General features: G+C 38.2%; 1 protein-coding gene across 1 annotated transcript in view; it reads right to left on the bottom strand.

Moving 5' to 3' along the window:
- Positions 1–22,959, bottom strand: part of LOC136879362 (E3 ubiquitin-protein ligase TTC3) — a 349,380-nt gene that overhangs the window by 134,190 nt on the left and 192,231 nt on the right. The window contains exons 19-22 of the mRNA XM_068229092.1: positions 21,822–21,928; positions 3,808–3,981; positions 3,381–3,559; positions 2,837–2,971 (exon numbers count right to left, since the gene is read on the bottom strand). Of these exons, the coding sequence (XP_068085193.1) occupies positions 2,837–2,971; positions 3,381–3,559; positions 3,808–3,981; positions 21,822–21,928 (595 nt within the window). The remainder of the gene's footprint in view (positions 1–2,836; positions 2,972–3,380; positions 3,560–3,807; positions 3,982–21,821; positions 21,929–22,959) is intronic.

Below are 22,959 nucleotides of genomic sequence, written 5' to 3'. Positions count from 1 at the left end.
ATGGCCAAGACAGGCCGAAACCGGTACTAGTGCAATAATTCATTCACAATAAATGTATTGATTGGTGGAACATTTTTCTTGTCTATTACATTAAACCATAAGTTACAAGCATGGATTACAAAGTTTTCGAATGAAGATCTGCCATGTGTGAAAACTCTGCACGAGAAATAAGTACAGTGAAACCCTGTTAGTGCATTCCTCATTGACACGTTTTCCCACTAAGCACATCGTAAATTCGATATCACCGATTCTCATCGTATTATATCTGTATAAAAAATACCTCACTTTTCGTGTCACGATTTTTCGCTATTACTGCTTAGTACGATCACACTTTTCCTAGCCCTGAAAATGTTATTTGTCACCCCTTGCAAAAGGAACGTGATTTCCAACTCGGGTTAGAAAGAGCCCTTGCCACAGTTGCGTGATAAAGGGAAAAGTCTTTGAATTTCTGAACTTCACAGGATAAGTAGCACCTTCGGGGAGCAAACCATTACCCTCAGGAATGTTGTTTTGCTTGCGAGTTAGCAGCGAGATTGATGAGTAACACAGCGAGCCTGATTGTGCTTGTATTTCGCTTTGCATTCAGAAGTTAGAAATTGATTTTGTGTTGAGCGGCACAGTGAAGGGTAGCAAATATTTGTCACGTAATAGCCTACATCTGGATTAGGAACATAATCGTGTGAAGTAGACTCGCAAGATGCATATGTTTTGTGACAGCCTAGTTATGGATTCGGAAAAAGTTGTGAAATTCCTTACTAATGAAGATAAAATTAAAATCTGTCAGAAAGTGGACTGGCACCTGCATCTTTAAGCGCGCAGAGGTAGCGTGAATGTTGAAACTTGCACCTTTGTGTTTCGATTCAATCATTCGAGTGGGTCGAATCACAGTTCTGTCACGTTCAAAATTATGGCCAAAGTTGCAGTCGCACATGGTCAAATGTAACCTCCAATTCATTATCAAAGAGTGTGACCAGAAAATAATGTTTAATAACCCACTGGTCCAAAATAAAAGGCTTCTGTTACCATTTGGTTTAGAAAGAGTGTGATCTGCAGTAATAATTAATATTTTAATGGGACCCTGTGCAAATGTTTTCATATTTATTGTCTGGTGTTTTTCACGTCTTTCAGTGCACTGTAGGTATTACAATCTGCAGCGGGAAAAGTTTTCATAACTGTTCTCTCGCGTTTTTCACACCTTTCAATATTCTTCTCTTATCCTTAGAAATGGTAGATATAGTTTCACTGCACCTGCGGACATACGATGTAAAATGCTGTCATATCGGAAAAAATCGTATCTAGTGTTTCCATATCCATGTTGGATACATTTTATTTGTGTACTCAGTAGTAAGTTTTCTCGCTTAACATGTTCTTTTTCCATGTCCCTACAGAAAAGTCTAAACGAGGTTTTACTGTAAAAAGTAATTGAACTAATTCTTCTAAATTCTTTTGTTCTAATTATGTCTACGAAGCTCTAAAAAAAATATTTATTTTTTCTAGAAGTTGCCTTTGACCAATGGAGGCTGACAACAGAAGCTGTAGCTGGGAAGAAAATAAACATCGTCTGTGACAAAACAACAGATAGAATGGGGCATTGTGTTCTCATAATTATGGTCAAAGTTCCAGCTGAAGCCGAAAGGAAGCTGTTTGTTACTGCAGTGATTTATCTCAAAGCAGGAAATGCTACGAACTGCTTCTGTGCTGTTCTGGATTCCACAATGAATGTACCATATGATACTTTAAGAGTTTGTTAGTGACAGTGCTCCATACGACCCTTTTACAATACACTGAATGATTATCTCATGCACACATTGTAACGATGGTGAAGTCTGCATTTTTTAATACAAGGGAGCCTAAATACATACATCATCAACCGTATTATTACCTCAAACCATATCAGGTACCTGGTTAAAATTGATCTAAAATCTACTACAAAATTGAGTACATTAAAAAACTTCCAAAGCACATCAGGTACCTGGTTAAAATTGATCTAAAATCTACTACAAAATTGAATACATTAAAAATTTTCACTTAAACAACCATGATGGCCTTGGGCCATGGTCAATGCTGAATATGAATGAAAGTTTAAAAATATTGTTACAAAATGATGAAAGTGAGTATAGAACAATGCAAATGGTTATACAAAAAATAATAAGGAAATTCATTCCAACACTGTGCCATTTTTTGTAATATTGGGCCTTGGCATGTGTACATGATATAGTCTTATTCGAAAGATTGAGAATAAGCTCTAATTTTTTAGTTCGTAACTAGCCCAGAAAGACGTATTTATGTCTTAGTTCTACTTGAGCACCTATGTTGAACAATTTATTAGAGAGCAACTTAATGAGGCTGTTGAAATGTCAATAGACCATCTTCTTCTGTTGAGCAATATTCTGTGTTGATAGCGTGCCTAGCACAGAAAGACGTTTCTTTCATGTCATAGTTCTACTCGAGAACCTATGATGAATAGTTAATTAACAACTTAATAAGGACTGCTGAAGTGTCATTGATTATATACTGTACAGTATTTCAAAAACCTTTCACACAACAAGACAACAGTCCAACAATATTAAAAGCTTGTATACATTGGACAGCTTAACATTAATAACTTATATCACAGTTTGACACCCGCCTTTCAACTAGTAAACCAACATCTGAACACTAACAGAAGCACACCATCAACATAGAACATTGTTCAACAGAAGAAGATAATCACACAGCTCTGGCTGCAGATTCCACAGAAAACAAACGATGTGGGTACTCGGTGCCTCAGTGCATCTGACACAGTGTTTATCTAGATATTCTCTGATGATGTGGGAAGAGTATTCAGAATACTTACGCGCTTATTAGGGAGGTTCCCAAGGCCTTCTTAGAATCCAGCATAGTCTTCTGTAATTCCTTCCCATGTTGCTGCTCATCTTCCAGTTTAGTTGTCAGCGATGCTACAGTCTCGGTCAAATCCTTTACTTTGGTCCTGCAACAGCAAAAATACACCCTCCTTCACAAGCACTTCCAACAAATATGGGCTGATACTTAATAGTCCATTACAGTAGTAAGACTATTAAACACTTATCTCAGATAAATTCAATGAAAATAAGGTATCATAGAAGTGCTTGAGCTGAACAAACAACAGGTGACAGTTTTGCACAGCTGTTGATATTGTTATCATAGCTATGGGTCCTCCGGTTTAACATGAATTATGAACAACAAGGGCATGACTTTATACCCCCTCCTTAGATAACACAGTTCTGGATTTTTAGAGCTTCCTTTTAACCATGATACCTTCTGTAGGACTTTTCGAGGATCCTTAAAGAACACTAACATGAGAACATCTGTCCAAAATACATACCTCACTGAACACAACAAACAGAAAGTGTACTTACTCCATTTCCTTGTATGCAGCACCATCCTCGTCCACCTTCTTGTTTAATTTATCGATTTGCTCAGTGTATTTCTTTTTCATACTGTCCATTTTGGAATCTTTCTTAGTAATCTCCAATTGGAGGTTCTTAATTTCCTTAATTCTTTCAGTTTCAAGGGCAACAATTTTTGCATCATACGCCTGCAAAATAAAACAACAATAAAATACCCTGCTCCTTTGAAATTTCATCTAAGATATACTGTGAAGACAAATATAAACTTTTAATATATTTTTGTAGCACAAATTCACAAATAATGAAAAAACAAAAAGAACATTTTGTAAAGAGAATACTATTCTTGGGACAACAAGTTAACTTAAGGTGGCAGTAAATGATCTATACATCAGATTGCTCCTGACAGGTTCTCCAGAGAAGTGTACAAATACTTTACCTTGACTGTCTCTCTGAACTTCTCAGATTCCCTTTCGAAGTTCTCTTGGAGGGTCTCGCTGTGCTTAGCCTGTGCAGTTAGAGAAAGGTGCAATTTTTTGACGTCAGCAGACAATTTTTCAATTTCTTCTTCAAAATTACGCCCAGGTTCGGTTTGGGTCCCATTGTCAAAAACCTGAAACCAGGGATACATTTCCTCAATCGTGAAATAATGAAAATTAGATCACCAACAAAAAACAATTCTTCTTCAGACTATGAAAAAACAGATGCATCAAAAGAAATGTAACAATAATAAACATAATATATAGAAAAGTTCTTACTGTAGACAAGGAAAAAAACCCACCACCACCGAACAAGATGGGTTTTAAAATTCTGGGCTATTATAATTTAGTTTAAATGAATATGGTAATACTCCGAAGGAACTAGCAGCATTTACTTTGTTATTTCAGAGGAAGTTAGTCCACCTTAGGTAATATTGCCATAATAATAATAATTTTGTATGGCTATTTCTAGCCGAGTGCAGCCCTTGTAAGGCAGACCCTCCGATGAGGGTGGGTGGCATCTGCCATGTGTAGGTAACTGCGTGTAATTGTGGAGGAGGATAGTGTTATGTGTGGTATGTGAGTTGCAGGGATGTTGGGGACAGCACAAACACCCAGCCCCCGGGCCATTGGAATTAACCAATGAAGGTTAAAATCCCCGACCCGGCCGGGAATCGAACCCGGGACCCTCTGAACCGAAGGCCAGTACGCTGACCATTCAGCCAACGAGTCGGACAATATTGCCATGAAATGCATAGAGTGACAGGTTTACAAAAGACAAACAATTTCACATTGGATCAAACTTCTCTGTCAATGACAACCTCTGCAGCAGAGGCTAAGAAGTTTGTAAAAGGAAAGAAGAAATTGAATGTGTAAAGAGGCAAAGAAACCAATGAGTCAAAACTAAGGTTGTGCATAGTAATAAAACCAAGCAGTGTTGACATTTTACTTTGCTTTTTTATTGTTGTTGTTGTTGTTGGAGTCATCAAACCATATACTGGTGTGATGCAGCTTCCATGCCACCCTATCCTGTGCTAACCTTTATTTCTACATAACTACTGCATCCTACAACTGCTCTAATCTGCTTGTCATATTCATACCTTGGTCTACCCCAACCATTCTTACCACCTACACTTCCTTCAAAAAACCAACTGAACACGTCCTGGGTGTCTTAAGATGTGTCCTATCATTCTATCTCTTCTTCTCGTCAAATTTAGCCAAATCGATCTCCTCTCACCAATTCGATTCAGTATTTTTTTCATTCGTGATTCGATCTATCCATCCCACCTTCAGCATTCTTCAGTAACACCACATTTCAATAGCTTCTATTCTATTTCTTTCCTAGTGAGTTATTGTCCATGTTTCACTTCCATACAATGCCACGCTCCAGATTAAAGTCTTCAGACACATCTTTCTAATTTCTATTTCTAATTCCTATATCAAATTTCTTTTCTCAAGAAAGCTCTTCCTTGCTTCTGTTAGCCTGCATTTTATGTCCTCCTTACTTCTGCCATCGTCAGTTATTTTACTACCCAAGTAACAATATTCATCTACTTCCTGTAAGACTTCATTTCCTAATCTAATATTTCCTGCATCACCTGCCTTTGTTCGACTGCACTCCATTACTTTTGTTTTGGACTTATTTATTTTCATCTTGTACTCCTTACCCAAGACTCGTCCATACCATTCAGCCCCTTCTCGAGATGATCTGCAGTCTGAGATAAAATAACAATGTCATTGGCAAATCTCAAGACTCTGATTTCCTCACCCTGGATTGTGAATCCCTTTCCAAATTCCTCTCTGATTTCCTTTACTGCCTGTTCTATGTAAACATTGGAAAGCAGGGGGGACAAACTGCAGCCTTGCCTCACTACTTTCTGGATTGCTGCTTTCTTTTTCAAAGCCCGCAATTCTTATCACTGCCGACTGATTTTTATACAGATTTTAGATAATTCTTCGTTCTCGGCATCTGATCCCAATCACCTTCAGAATCTTAAATAGCCTGGTCCAATCAACATTATCAAATGCCTTTTCTAGATCTATGAACGCCATGTAAGTGGGCTTGTCTTTCTTAATTCAATCCTGTAAGATCAGACGTAAAGTCAGGATTGGTTCACATGTTCCTACATTTCTTCTGAAGCCAAATTGATCTTCTCCCAACTCAGCTTTAACTTGTCTTTCCATTCTTCTGTAAATAATATGTGCTAAAATTTTGCAGGCATGAGATACTAAATTAATGGTGCAGTAGATTTCACACTTGTCAGCACCAGCTTTCTTGGGAACAGGTATAACAATATTCTTCCAAAAATTGGATGGCACTTCTCCTCTCTCATAATCTTACACGATAAATGGAATAACCTTGCCATGCTGGTTTCTCCTAAGGCAGTCAGTAATTCAGAGGGAATGTCATCAATCCCAGGTGCCTTGTTCCTATTTAGGTCACTCACAGCTCTGTCAAATTCTGACCTTAAAATTGGGTCTCCCATTTCATTGGCATCAACAGCATCTTCCTGTTCTAGAACCAAATCATTTACATCTGTACATTGATATAACTGTTGGATATGTTCCTGCCATCTTTCTGCTTTGTCTTCTTTCCCTAGAAGTGGCTTTCCATCTGAGTTCTTAATATTCATACACCTAAATTTCATTTCTCCAAAGGTTTCCTTGATTTTCCTGTATGCAGCATCTACCTTTCCTAGCACCATACAACCTTCTAAATCCTTGCACTTCTCCTTCAGCCATTCTTCCTTAGCTACCTTGCACTTTCCATCCACTTCATTCTTTAATCGCCTGTATTCTTTTCTGCCCTCTTCATTTCTAGCATTCTTGTATTTTCGTTGTACATCAATCAGGTCTAGTCTCTCCTGAGTTATCCACCGATTCCTAGCTGTTTTTTTCTCCCTTCCTAACACGCCTTCGGCAGCCCTACCAACTTCTTTTTTCATAACTATCCACTCTTTTTTAGTAAAAGGAATTTATTCATCCACAGAAATGGCATCGGCTTAGACCAAATGAGTGACCACAGGGTATTTACAAAAGAATGTTGGAAATATCCAATATTTTTAGATGCCACTTTGACTTGCTAGGTAAAATGTAACACACAGCTTTTACTTAGTATCACTCGCTATACTTTAAACCCTAAAAACCTGAAATTTGTACACACCTTCACAAGATGATCTAGTACAATTTTTCACTTGCCATGGCTATTCGTTTCATCACTCAGTGACACTTGAATTCCAACCGCAAACTTCAGAGACCTCGGGACTGGCACATGTTTGATTTAGACCCCACATCCCACAATGCAGAAAATTACCCCAACCTGCAGTAAAATGTTCATCTGCTCGCTATGTAGTGGCAAACTAATGTACTGTGTCATCTAACACACATTTGAACGTAAAAAGTTGGCGTGAATTCAAATCGGACAAAGATCAGATACGGTATTTTCATCATCATCATCATCATCATCATCATCGTCGTCGTCGTCGTCGTCCAACTCCAGTTTTCCAGGTGTGGTATATGAGCCCCTTCCATTTTGTCCTGTCCATGAACCATTCTTTGTTCACAATCCGCTCCCAATCCTGACCTCTCTCCTCTACATCCTTCTTCACTAAGTCTGTCCATTTTTCTCTAGGTCTGTCTACTGGTCTCTCTCCCCTGATTTCTCTTTTATACTCCTTTCTTGCAGACCTGTTAGCACTCATTCTTTTCACATGACCAAACCATTTCAGTCTTGCCTTTTGGATCTTCTGGAGTAAGGAGTCTTCTAGTCCTACGTCTTCTCTGACTTTTTCATTCCTGATTTTATCCCTCTGGTCTTCTGGATCATTGTGCGTAGGAACTTAATTTCTGCTGCTTGGAGTTTCGAGTTGTCCTTTCTTGTTAATGTAGCGGTTTCCAGGCTGTATGTGTGGATAGGGGTGTAGTATGATTTATACAGTGTCATCTTGGTTTTGAGTGGTACTTGTTTATCCCATAGTAGCTGTCTTACTTGGAGGTAAAAATGTATTGCTTTGCTAATTCAACTATTTACTTCATATTTAGCTAAGTTATCCCTGGACATTATACTACCCAAGTACTTAAATTCTGTGACAATGTCCAGCTTAGTGCCATTTAGCATGATTTCTGGCTGAAAGTCACCCTTCTGTACCTTCAACACCACCATTTTAGCCTTGTTGATGTTTAATCCATATCTCTCAAACTCCTGACTCCACCCCTGCAGTCTCTCTTCTACATCTTTCTCTGAGTTACCCCAAATTACTACATCATCTGCAAATGCTTTTAAGCCTTGTTGCCCCTTTTCTTTTAGTGCCTTTAATATGGTATCTATTACAATTATAAATAATAGGAGCCTCATAGACAAAGTGAAAATGTTGTATAGTGGGAACAGAAGCTGTATTCAAGTAGGATGTGGTTTGTCGGACTGGTTTGAAACAAAGAGAGGAGTGCAGCAGGGCAGCTCATTGTCACCACTTCTATTTATTATTGTAATGGATGTAGTAATGAAATCTATTAAAAGGAAAGAACATGGAGATATCAAAGCCTTCACATTTGCAGATGATGTTGCGATCTGGAGTGACTCCGAAGATGATTTGGGAAAGAGAATACAAAGCTGGAATGAGGAGTTTAAGAAGTATGGTTTAAACATCAGCAAGACCAAGACGGTGGTGATGAAAGTGTATGGGGAAGGAGCAGAACCAATAGTCATGTTAAATGAAGCTCAACTGGACAGCGTTCCAGTTTTCAAATACTTGGGTAGCGTTATATCAAATGACAACCTAGCAAAACATGAGGTGAACAATCGAATCAATAAGGCAACACAATTTTACCACCAGGTAAGACACCTGCTGTGGGATGAGCAAATACCCATGAAAACAAAAATGACATTGTACAAGTCCTATTATACACCAATTCTTACATACAGTCTCGAAACCACAACACTGACCAATAGAGATAATTCCAAACTTCAGGCAGCTGAAATGAAATTCCTACGCACTATGATCCAGAAAACCAGGAAAGACAAGATTAGGAATGAGAAAATTAGAGAAGAAATAGGAATAGACAATTCTCTCCTAAATAAGATTCAGATATCAAGACTGAAGTGGTTTGGTCACATGAAGAGGATGCCAGTAAACAGAACTGCAAGGAAGGAATTTGACAGAAAGGTAGAAGGAAGACGACCCGTGGGAAGGCCACGAAGGAAATGGATAGATTTAGTTAAGAGCGATGTAATGCTGAGAGGTCATGATTGGGACAAGTTGGTGGAGGAAGAATGGTACAAGGACAGGATGAGATGGAGGAGGCTCATATACCACACCCGGGAAACTGGAGATGGTTTAGGATGATGATGATGATGATGAGGGGCGACAAAGCACTACCTTGCTGTACTCCCCTTTTTGTCTCAAACCAGCCTGACAGTCCAGAACCGACTTGTACACAGCTTCTAGTTTTCTCGCAAAGCACCTTAACTTTTGAAATTAGACTGTCTCAAACTTCGAGCCTTCTCAGAAACTCCCAAATAAGCTCCCTTGGTATGCTGTCATAGGCCTTTTCGATGTCAAGGAACAGTAGATATAAAGGCCTCTCTTTTTCCCAATGTTTTTCCACCAGCATCCTGACAGCAAATATAAGATCTGTTGCTGATCTTCCAGGCCTAAAGCCATATTGTTCCTCTTCTAAAAGTGGTTCTACAATTTCTCGTAGTCTATTTTCTATAATTTTTTCCAGAATTTTTAGTCCATGGGAGAGTAGAGTGATGCCACGGTAATTGGTACAATTCCGTCTGCTGCCTTTCTTGAATATAGGTTCAATTATACCTTTCTTCCAGTCTTCTGGGATGGTATTTTTCTGCCATACTACATTTAGGAGTCTATATAGCCACTGGATTGCTGGGGTTCCTTCTGCTCTTAACATGTCCATACTTAACTCATCTATTCCTGCAGCTTTCCCTTTCTTCATACTTTTAAGGCTCTTCTCTATCTCTAGCCATGTGATTGGTGGCTCCATACTTTTACTGGGCTCTTCACTTTTTCCAGATTATTCTCTCTTTTTTGAATTACATTTGATGCCTCTCCATTCAGGAGCTTGTCAAAGAAGTTCTTGAATTCTTTCCTGATTCCATCTTCCTCTCGTACTACTGATCCACTATCCTTCTCTATTACCTTGATATCTTCTAGGTTATTTTGCTTGTTTTTAATTACTCTGTAAAGAAGCTTCTCGTTTCCTCTGCTGTCCTCTTCCAACTTTTCCACAAACTCATTCCATTTTTTCTCTTTCTCTTCTCTCACTATCCTCTTAGCTCTCTTTTTTGCCCTGTAAAGTTCCTGTAGTTTAGTTATTTCTTGGCCACCTGGATCTTGTGCATCTCTTAGCATTTCTTTGTCTAGCATTTTTTCCCCCCAATTTCTCTCTTTTATAGTCAATCTGACTGTCATTCCACCAAGGTGTCTCATTTTCTTTCATGGTCGATCCTGTTACTCAACACAGGTCTTTAGCTTCACCTACCAAAGTATCCTTAAAAATTTTCCATTCTTCTTCTACTGTACACATTTCCCTTTTTGGTAAGTGTCTCTGTATCCTTATTTTATATTCTTCCTTCAGCTTGGCTTCTTCTAATTTCCAAGTCTTCACTTTACGTTGTGTTTTTTTTTTTTTTCGGGGTTGTGTTACCCACATGATTTAGGTCTGCAATCAATAATCTATTATCACTGTCCATACTCTCGCTGGGGATAACTTTGACATCAGTTACATATTTCCCTCCTTTGTTAGTGATGATATAGTCAATGAGAGACTTATGTTTTCCATCCCAGCTATATCTTATCTTGTGCTGTCTTGTTTTTGGAAGAAGGTATTTTTGATGACTAATCCATTTCTTCTGCACAGATCAAGCAGTTGTTCGCCTTCTGCATTTCTGTTCCCAAACCCATGTGGTCCAATGATTTCCTCATAACCAAGTCTGTCTGTGTCCCAACTTGAGCATTTAAGTCCCCAATGATGATATTTTCTTCATCAATTATATCTTCTAGATCTTGAGAGAATTGTTCCTTCTCTTGAGCACTACATCCAACCTGTGGTGCATATACCTGCACTACCATGTAATTTGTGGACTCCAGCTGCATAGATAATTTAATGATCCTATCATTCTTATAGGATACTTCGGTAATGGCATCCATGTCTTTTGTTATCAGGAAAGCTACAACATTTTTGGCTTCTTCCTCACGTCCACTACATACTAATTTGTAGCCATCTCTGAGAATCTTGCTACCGCCTTTCTCCATTTTGGTTCACTCATTCCCAATATGGATAGATTTTTCATCTTCATTATATCAATAAGTATTTTACACATGTGAAAACTAATTCGACCATGATCGGATATAGGAGTGAATGTGTTAAAGAATTCAGGGTAATCCCAATACCCTTTAGGCAATTCTACGTAAATTTAGTGATGACAAGTCTGCTTCAAAACAGCGATTGTATTAATAACAATAACAGAAATTTAAAAATTCCCTTTTGGTGTAATTCCAGAATAACATGGAGAAATCTGGACATAGTTGGCACCTCTGAATATTAGAGCATGTACAAGCATAAATACACAAGATGTCAGTATACAAAGAAGAAAGAAAACACCAGACAGGAGAGAGAAAATTAGTGTGTTCTTTTCTAGCTTCCTGTTTTTTATTTACATGGTTAGGCTATGGAAACATTACACCATCATTAGTTCTTTGAACCAGCAAGCAGGAGAGTGGGTTTTTATGAACCTCCTCCATTTCATCCTGTCAATCCACAGTTGCTGTTCTACATTTTTGCTGCCACAAGATCTTTGAAAATTTGTGTTTCCAAAACATAATAAACAACAGAAAATCTCTGAGTTCTTATCTGGATCAATCATTCTCATAGAACTATACCAATGTAATCTGCCTAATTCTTATAGTTTCAAACAGACCCCCAATCTAAGTCGTTGCCAGATATTTTCACATGTTATTTTGTCTCCCCTGGTCTTTTGGAAACTAGAATGGAAAAAACTTCATTTTACTGGCCCGCAAGCAAATTTTCGTGGGTCCAGTCAAGGTAGCTGCTTCACAGTCCGTAAGTTGAATAGGTAAGAGAGAATTAAAATTCTTTCAAGGTCCATCTATTCAATACAATGACATTTAATTGTGAATCAATGTCAACCACATGTCAAATGGTACTCGTTTCAGCATCTATGTGCCATCACCAGCCTTAAGTACAAATTAAACAATTATATACATATGCCTAAAACATCTAAAACACATTTTAACACATTATAACATACATTACTGTAATGATACACAAGGTAAGTTAAAATTATGTTACAATGAATGCTGTAATATAAAATTCTGGCAATTCGTTATATAGTCCAGTCTGTGTACATCTGGGTTAAATGAATTTGCGCTGTTTTTTGCTGTCTATGTGGGTGACATTTGTTCACTTGATATTAGGTGGTTCCAGGGAAGTTTAATTTGATCATGTAAGATCATGACAGAGATGAATTCCCACTTCAATTTAAACCTTGAACAGCATGTCCAGACAGCTAGAAGCTAGAGAAATGTGGCATCCCAAAGTGTTGAAGGAATGGTAGAATTTTGATGCTGCTTGCATCCCATTACCTATTTCTTGGTTTATGGTACTGCCAGAACAAAGCTCCAGCACTTGAAAGTTATTAATAATATCCAATTCTTCATTTCATAGTCACAGATCAACTGCTCCAGGATTTTGACTTAATCTATTGCCATGCAATTATTTTCCTTTAAAAATTAGTACCTTGGATTGTGATTATTTTTCCTACATTTTATGTTATGGATGCTAAAATTGTTACAAAAGCATATTGCATCAAACTAACAACATTTTGGGTTAGAGTTTTACTACAATGAACTGAAGTATTTTAACCCTTTCTTGACCACTATATATATAAAAAATATTTTTTGTTGAATATTGTTAAATTGAAGGTTAATACACTCTAAATGAAACATACTACATAGCATTTTACAAAGAGGATAAATACATGATAACAAAAAATTAATGGGGCTCAGAAGTCCCGTTGAGCAGTAAACAGTCACAAAACTCAGTGTTGACCACAACATAGATGTATATGTTGAGACAAGATATACATTAATTATTTACAATTATTATTTAAATAGGAAGCACATGATTTGTGATGAATTATTAAATAAGTATAAAGTAACTATTTAACTAATATTTACAACTGAAAATACAAAATTTGAAATAGGCTTCATGTAAAAATTTGTGCATTCTAACTTATGACATCAAGGTACAGGACACATTTACAACTGAAAAATACAAGTATGCACTGTCACTCTTAACTTATTTCTGCTTCATGGTACAGGGCAAAGCAGTTTTACCTGTCATTGCAGCACAAATGAACTTTACAAATCTTACAAATTGAGTAAGGTCTAGACTCAACTTTCTGTAGGCTGTACACTTCACATCTTCCTCTATTCGGTGAAAATGCAGGCCACTGACACCCCCTATTTCCTAGCCTTACATCATTGGATACTGAATAGGCCCTTTTCCCTCTTTTAGGTTGGGGTGCGTCAGTTGGCATGGGTCTTTGGCTGGATCTCTTCCTTCCTACATTCTTTTTTGTCACCAGTCCTTGGGCAACAGCTCTTCTGAATTGCAGGACTTATCTTTGGGTGCATCTGGTTATGTATGATGAAGGCATTGACAAGAATTATGTCATATATATCAACACAGTACAGGGCATGCACATGATCAGCTTTGTCAGCACCTCCCATATCTGCATTGTAGTCTTTTACTACAATGGGGCACTTTACCTCTATTTTAGTGCCATCATTTCTTGTTCTTTGCACAACAGATGTTCATATACAGGTATCACCATCGAAGGGGGCTTTCTTCGCCATCCTCTGTTGGGCTCAGGAAGTTTAGCTTTATTTCTTGCCGTCTTACTTTCAATTGATGGACCATCTTCAGCATTTGCTTCAAAAACATTGCACAGTTCATCATAGTCATCACCATTTTCAGGATTAACACCTAAAAAATGAAACAAATATGCTATTTATAACAGCCTCCAAACCATTCTAGTTGCTATCTTATAATTATTAGGCCTAACACTACAAATGAAGAGTAGTCCTACTCAGGCATAGAACTATTCAGACATCACTGTGTATTTGTCTGTTGACATAACTAATAGGGAAAATCAATCAATCAATCAATCAATAAAGAAATAAATACTAGTATCTGTTCTGTAACGTTGTCAGTGACTAACATAACCCCATAAAAGTAATGAAAATTATATTTGAGCAAAATACCATTCAAATATCATTGTATATTTTTATTTATTTGCATTTGTATTATTTGTATTTGTATTAGTGTTAGGCCATTGATGGGAAAATAAATAAATACTTACAGTCAGCAGCTTCCAATTCTGCATCAAATACACTGGTAAAATTATCAGCTGTTTCTTCTTTGTCACTGTCTTCCAAATCGGTTAAGTTTCCTTCATCCACTGGAATATCTTCACATAAGGCAGAAATAAGTTCATCTTCACTTAATCCTCTTGTCTTAGGCCTAAACATTTTCAACATTTCACTCGAATTCTAACTAACACAACGTGTATAATTCTTACCGCTCTCCAACAACACTAAGGCATGGAACACAACACTCACGACATGAGTTGTCACTAGCTACCCATCAGGACTTGCAAGTCCCTTTTAGAAATATATGAATATTTACGATATTACATATTAGAAGCCTTGTGCAGTAATAGAAATATATTCCCAAATATGCATGCTTCATAAATATAATCTCATAAGTTTATTTATATTGTCACACAAGGCAATAAATAATTTGAAAACTGATTACACTTTTCTCTACGGTTGCCTAGATACCACAGCTAAGATATAACCGTTTACCTGCCATCTGTTGACCAGTAATAACACTACAAGTATATTACTTCCTGCTCAGAAGTGGGACTAGCAAGTCCCAATAGTCAAGAGTCATCCAAACTCTGCAAATAAAATGCGAATGCACTTTTATAAGGGCGGGACTTGTAAGTCCCAATGGTCAAGAAGGGGTAGGTATGGTACACCTTGAAACATTCATCCACTTGGAGGGTAACTTTGCATTCACTGCACTCTAAGCAAGATTCCTTCCGGATTCCACGCTCAAAACAAACTTTACATCTCCTCAATGGGGCTGATTTACTTGCTGTAGGAGTAATCTCTTCAGGAAAATGACCCCAGTGCCTTCCCTGTAGTCTCACTGATGTGCTACCTTGAGATGGATGTCCTCTAGTGGTGTAATCAGGAAGGGTGACATTTTCCAGAATTTGATCTGCAACGCTGACTTGTAAAGATGAGAAGCTCGTTTTCCTTTTCCTCGTGCTCAGGATGTCATGAATGTAGCTAGAATTCAGCAATGTCACATCCAGCAAGTAGAAGTACAGTTTCTTGTACCGTTTTACATACAAGCACATAAGAGGGTAAGATGCCAAGCGCTGGTCATGCGAATCCATGCCAAACTTTCCTGAATTGTAGTCCACTACAATGTTTGGCTTTATAGTTTCTTTTTACCTTGGCTATACTTCTTTTCAACCTCTATGAAGTGAGGTGAAGCATGTACTGTTGACATCATGTGCACAGTCAGCTTGTTGATCCATTTTATAGCTAAGATACCATTAGAGGAGGCGAATGTGAGTTCGCCTTTCATGAAACTTGTATACTTGAAGGTATGTGGGATGAACTTTCTGTTTGGTCACACTGTCCCAACTGCATTAGTGTCCCTTTCCAACAATAGCCTGAATAATGTAGGAGAATTATACCAATTGTCCATATGTATTGTTCTCCAATCACCAAGTAATTCTGCGCAGAGTTCAAGCACTATTTTTTCACTTGTTAGCAGCTGGATTCCATCCCCTGCCCCACCCACATCATGGTTTTCTCTTCCTGTATAAATCTTGAAATTCCAACAATATGCACTCTCAGGCTCACATACTTTGTGAATTTTCAGTCCAAATCATGCCCTTTTTGAAGGATTGTACTGGACATAACCTAATCTACCTCGGAACTTCATGAGGCTTTCATCAATAACTACTTTTTCACCAGGAGTGTAAACTTTCTGAAATCTGTCCAAGAGAAGGTCAATTACTGGTCTTAGTTTTCTCAATTTATCCCTTTCTGTTTCTTGTGTAGATATCTTGATATTGCTGCAAATCTTTTTAGGGCATCGTTTTTCCTAATATAGGGGACTGCACAACCCGTCGTTTAGTCCAATAACTTTGCTGTGTTGATTTCTTTCACTGATACAAAGAGCAGTGTGTGCTTTTAGCTCATCTGCAGTGACTGGGAACCAGTCAGCTTCGCCATATGACTTCTTTTTCACTGGGTCGTTTTCAACAGAATCGATGACTTTATTTGCATAGACATTGGTTTCCTTGCAAATTCCCTCCCAGAAAGTGTCAGTAAGGAACTGACTCATAATGTCATATTCTGTAGCGTTATCAGTCAGATGCCTCCTGACTACAGTATTCAGCTCCCGAACAACTGCACACGCACTGCCTTTTGGAGCATTACTGGCCAAATTTCAGTTCCAACAGTTTGATATGGTGAGGTTTTGTATGGAGTTATCTTCATCCTCACTATCACTTTCACAAGCAGAGTCACAGTTCTCAAATGCACTATCACTGATAAAACTACTATCAGATAATTCTGAGTTATCTTCATCACCACTCATCATCATCATCATCATCATCATTTCCCATTATCCAGCTGTTGACGGGTAGGGGCAAATACGATTCCTCTCCACTTTCTTCGGTCTTTCCGCCACCCCTCCTCCAACACTGTGTCCCAGTCCAGGTTTTTCCCTCTAATACTGCATTGGATTGTGTCCTTCCATCTCAATCATGGTCATCCGCAGCCTCTCCTTCCTTACATTTGCATTATCTTTTTTTTTTTTTTTTTTTTTCATTCTTTCACCACTCATTTGCTTTGTGTGCCCAGACCATCTTAGTCTGCTCTTCTCTATTCTATCATTCATTTTCTCGACTCCAATTTCTTCCCAGATTTCAGCACCCAGTCGAGCATTCTCCATTAATTCACTCCCCACTATCAAGAAGAAATTGCAGAATTCTTTCCTCTTCCTCCTTGCGATGTTACACGACATCTTGCTCCGTAGCATTCATTTCATGAACAAGGTGGCCAACTTTAGAAGCAAAATATACATTGAGAAAATGGCCTTCGGATAATAACATTGGCATGTAAACATGCTGGCACTATCTGGGAACGTAAGGTACAAGATCACAATCGAAAGAAAATGACAGACGTATTTCCGACTTGAGAACACGGTGACAGTTGTACCCGTCATTGCATGTTAATGAATGAGGAACTCTTGACGGCTGTGCGCCTCACTGTAATGGAATGGGTTAACCACCAAACCAAATGTTTTAGTTCAGCTGATGATCAGTCCCATTCTTTCAAATTCTTCTTGTCAAAGATCTACTTTAGCTTGTACTTCTGTTTCTGTCTCTGCCTCACTTTTCTTCTTTTTCTTCTTTTACCGCTTCAGTCAATAATTTTCTGGTGATCTTCTTTGATAAGTTTTCTTTTCCAATTGCCCAGTAGCTTTTCATTCATTCTGATCTTTTCTGTCGTTCCTCATCTGTAAATAACCTTTGCATTGTATGCCATTTGTTCTATTTTTGGCTTAAATCATATTTTTATGTTTTTCAGTTTCTTTAAATTTTGTGTTTTGTTTTGCAAATCGTCCAGAGTTATTTCTAGTTCTTCCATATCCTCTCTTAATTTACTTAATCCATCCAACTTGTTGCTTCAGATTCCACAGTTTTTCTATAATTTTTCTTAGTAATCTGGTCTCTGGTATCCTCATACAACAACAACAACAACAACAACAACAACAACAGAGATCCTCCTCTTCTGAATACCGTATTTCACGGCATAATCGTCGCCACCGCGTAATCTTCGCATCCTTTGTTTTCAATACAAAAATCGGACTTTAAACCTTTAATTACATAATCGTCGCACGTCCAAATTTTGTTCACTAATCTGGTTAAAAGATAAATGGAACTGCAACCTAAGTTGCACATGAATGCGCAATTTAAATACGTGTATGGTTTATGGGCAATTTGGCAACACAGTCACGTTTGCACAACGTATAAATAAATAATACGGGTATATGTACGACGCATGGCTTACCGGTAGGCTATCGGCAGTTTGACAACGTGGTCGCGAGACAGTGTACTATTTATTCACCACCTACATATGAGTTCCCATTTGAAATACGTAAGGCTGTAAGTTATCGCTTATCGGCAACGTCGCCAGGAAACACCGGCGAGGTAGGTTGAATGGACCTCGAACCAGCCCTCAGATACAGGTAAAATTCCCTGACCCGGCCGTGAATTGAACCCGAGGCCTCCGTGTAAGAGGCAAGCACGCTACCCCTACACCATGGGGCCGGCTCCTGTGTTATTGCGCACGAAGTGAAATCCAAGACGATAACGCAGATTTCCACGGAATTATTCAGCCGAATTATTTACGATGTCTCAGTTGTCATCGCTAGATTCTTATCTTACTACTACGTCATAAGTGTCCGGGCATGGGATGAAAACTTTTATCCAAGCAGTCAAGATAATTATTATCCAATGCTATTAAAGTTTTATTTTATAAACTCGTCAGTAATGTAATGTAAAATCATCAATAACTGGGAAGAAATATTAACCTAATTACCGTATGTTTAAAAGAAATTGAAAAAAATGAATGTTTGTTACTGACGTCTCGGAATACAGTCAACTAGAGGCGGAAAACTATCGATAGTGCTATCGATAGTTATCGATAGCGATCACTATCGTCTGGCATCGATAGTCAGTTGCCTACTATCGATAGTCAACGACAGTTTTCTTTTTCGTCATTGGCTTATTTTTCCCGCTAACAGAAATTGTGCAGCTGTTTGCAGTTAACTGGTGAAGAGTTTGTTCCAATTCATAGGTGTGCATTTAAGAATCTCTGTGTACCTGCGACTTCAGTGCCGGCAGACATATTATTTAGCATTTTGGAAGGTTGGATTCTCCATACAACCTAACCTTAGTTGACTTGATGCCAATACGGGACAAAAAATAAGATTGATATATTATCAGAGATTTTATGTATGCACATTTTAGGTCAAAGAAATCATGAAAGCAACTGAAAACTCTCCTGCCATCTGCTGAGACTGCTGTAAAACATTTTCCAAATATATTACAATACCTGAGAAAATGTCGGGCGATCGCAAAACGAACACTGCAGCAGAACGAGAATTTCTCGGGTGGTCAATGAAGAGATTTATGAGTAATTCCGATTTGAATTTCAGAAATTACATAGCATGAAATAGTTGTGCTTTCTACTGATTTTTTGTGTATTGTGTTCAATAAATGTTCTATTTTCAGGCATAATGATATTATTCGTTCCACTTTTTGAAAACTATCGATTACAATCGATAGTAGAGCTCATAATATCGGAAAATATCGATGGCGATTACTATCGATAGTTTGCCGCCTCTACAGTCAACTATACAGTAGATCTACACCGCGCTAGCTAGAGCTCCGGTTTGCCAGCTTTGCGCAAGCGCAGTAGTGTGTCGCAACCAACGAGCTAAACCAAATACTTTATTAAAGTATTTGGCTAAACTGATAAATTGTTGCATGCTTCCTTGCTGCCTAACAGTATTGGCTGCTCTGGAATGGACAGATCACAGATGCATTTATTTGTTTCAGATTTACGTGATTATTGTAGACATGTGTGCGTGAGAATTTAAGTTTTTAATTTGTGTTTTGGGTGTTTGCAGAAATAATTTGTTTTAATAGTGAACAATTACGGAAAGTCATTTATATCGCAAAACATTAACGTGTGAAGCATTTATAAGCGATTATGGGTAAATATAGAAACTATTCTGCGGGCTTCAAGCTAAGCGTAATTGCCTTTGCTGAACAGCACGGGAACAGAGCTGCAGAAAGAAAATTTTCTGTGAGTGAAAAGTTGGTGCGTGACTGGCGGAAAGTAAAAAACAAGCTAAAAAGCACAAACCCTTCTAGACACGCGTTTAGAGGTCCTAAAACAGGGAAGTTTCCTATAATTGACGAAGAAGTGTTTAGGTACGTCAGTGAAATACGTAACAATGGCTGCAGTGTATCATATGAAATGTTACAAATTAAGAGACAGGAGGTAGCGTGCAAACACAACATACCGGTAACTCGGTTTAAGGCGACTCGTGGGTGGATTAAGGGGTTCATGCGACGACACAATCTGTCAGTGCGAAGGAGAACAACACTAAGCCAAAAGTTGCCTGCTGATTACACGGACAAGATTGTAAATTTTCACCGATTTGTCATACGTTTGAGCAAGGAAACTTCGTACTTGCTTTCTCAAATCGGTAATGCCGATCAGACTCCAATCTTTTTTGATATGCCTCGCAACAGCACTATTGCGCTAAAAGAATCACGGAGTGTATTAATGAAAACCAGCGGTAGTGAGAAGTTGCGATGCACGGCAATGCTAGCCATTACAGCTGACGGGAGAAAGTTGCCGCTTTACAGTTTCCCCGTGGAATTCATGTACGAGTGCAACCAAAGGGTTGGATGGACGTAGAACTCATGCTGGACTGGGTTAAAACTGTGTGGAAAAGAAGACCTGGTGCACTACTAAAACAACCAGCTCTGCTTGTTTTAGATAGTTTCCGAGGTCACCTCGTGAACAAAGTGAAGCAAATTCTCACTACAAATAAGACACGACAGATAGTCAGTCCTGGTGGCCTAACATCTGCTTTGCAGCCACTAGACGTATGTGTTAATAAACCCTTTAAAGACCACCTACGTCGATTTTACAACGAGTGGATGATGAGCGGCGATCAGCAATTGACGCCCGCCGGAAATATCAGGCGTCCACCCTTGGACTTGTTATGCTCGTGGGTGAAGAAGAGTTGGGATCTTATACCACCTGAACTAGTCTCCAAGAGCTCGAATGCACTAGACGGTTCCGAAGATGACGCAGTGTGGCAGGGAGACGAAGAATCTGATACTGGTATTAACAGAGGCGAGGACGGCGCATCAGATAGCGAAACCTGCGATAGCGACACCGAAGATTTGGAATACATTGCGTACCGGTAAGTCCGCATTTCACAACAAAGCGATAATTTTTGCAAGTGTAATATTTTAACTTTAATACTCAAATTAATGACAAATTAACTTAATACGTTCATTTTTATTTTCAGGTTGGAAAAACGTTCGCCGAATTGTTGCGAAAAATTATGAATTTTGTTTTAGACTATTTTAATTATTTTGATGTATAAACGCGAGTATTACGTGCATCTTAAATTTGTATCAAATACAATTTAGTTATAAATACATTTTTTGAGTAATACAAATACTGGTATTAAGTATTCATCGTATAATGGTCGCACCCTACAATTTTTTTCGAAAATTTTGGTAAAAAAGTGCGGCGATTATGCCGTGAAATACGGTAGTATCTCTGATGAACTTCAGTTCTCTGTACACCTCTTCATTTGGCACTAGCCACCATTGTCCAGTTTTCGGATATTTTTTATTTATTTATTTATTTATTTATTTATTTATTTAAGAGTCAAAGAGTCAAGAGTTAAAACAAGCACAGGTCGCCTGATCCTTCCTTTTTACCGTTTTCTTTAACCTCATCCATTATAATTGTGAAAATAATTTCCTTGTTGGATTCTGCTCTTGATTTCAAAGGAACTTCAGCTGGCTCCCTGAATTTGCACACAGCTCTTTGTTTCTCAATGCAGTTGTTTAACATGGAACTATAATCTCACTTACGCATCAAACATTAACATAAATACCTACTCCTTCTTGTCATAATGTTTGCTCATCTTCAAGATTATTCCTGAAACAAAGAAATAATTTCTCTTCCTTTTTCAGTTATAATCCATGACATTTCGGCATAACCGGTACACTACTTACCTCAGGTGGTGGTGGTGGTGGTGTTGGTGGTGGTGGTGGCGGAATTGAAGGTGATGATGGTTCAGGGTCTGGTGCTACATCGGTCTGTGCAGGGCAGTTATCAGCATCTGAAATAAAATAACATGGATATATAACATCAAGATATGATCAAACGTAGGAATATCAATGGGACCTATGTAAAGATTAAACCATCAAAGAACTTTGGGATGAAAAGTTAAGCTTGTGAACACTCCTCTTGGTAAAAAAAAACAAAAGTTAACTAACAAGCAACTGATGATTTAGCGATCCATTCTAGAAACACATTTGGATTTAATCACCGTGTTGTAATGTTTTTGTTTAGCTTGCATTGAAATTGCCTTTTTCTTGTACAGGTTATGTGTTCTGCAAAACGCTGCGACCATACTATCTTGCTTACTGCTGTTAGCTTCTCTTTCATTATATCTGCACAATCTCATGAAGATATTTGAAGCTGTTAACTCTTTCAATCTTACAATATCTTCCTTGTCTGTAGTTGTTGTGGAGCTGGGGGGTTGTTAGTCAAGTACTTTGGGCCAACCTAAAGACAATTAGAGTAAAATTGCAGATACTTATTGACTTGCCCTCGTAGAAATCACTCCAAAAACGATCCCCTGGATATTCCTAACTAGCTATAGTACCTGTCGTTGATGGGACAATCATACTGCATTTTTGTACCACCCTTATATTGTTCCCCAGATTCAGAAACACATGAGAGGGCATCACTCTTCCTGTTGGCACAATGAGATTTATGCCTTAGGCCCCTTCTGAAGCACTCCCTCTAGCTGAAATTTTTTGAACTTATAGCTAAGGTCCTACTCAACCTTATTCTAAACTGAAGCATAAAGTTCATTAATTCACCCATACATTTTCCTGTGATTGTGGAACAGACAGACAAGCATTAAACTGAACTCGACAAAAGTCACTACAATTAAATCAGTATTCTTGTCAGACTAGAATGCCACAGTTAAAAGCAATGCTGTCATATGAAATGCTCAATCAAATGAAAAATGGCACAGTTTCTCACTTTCCACAATCACTACTACGCTAGTATTCTAACAAAAAGTTCCAGAGCTGGAAAGAATCTGCCAGAGAAAGCAGTGAACACTTATCTCCTGCATCC

The sequence above is a fragment of the Anabrus simplex genome, chromosome 8, assembly GCF_040414725.1.
Source record: "Anabrus simplex isolate iqAnaSimp1 chromosome 8, ASM4041472v1, whole genome shotgun sequence".
In the NCBI taxonomy this organism is placed as follows: Eukaryota; Metazoa; Arthropoda; class Insecta; order Orthoptera; family Tettigoniidae; genus Anabrus; species Anabrus simplex.
This window is presented reverse-complemented; position numbering and strand designations above follow the sequence as displayed.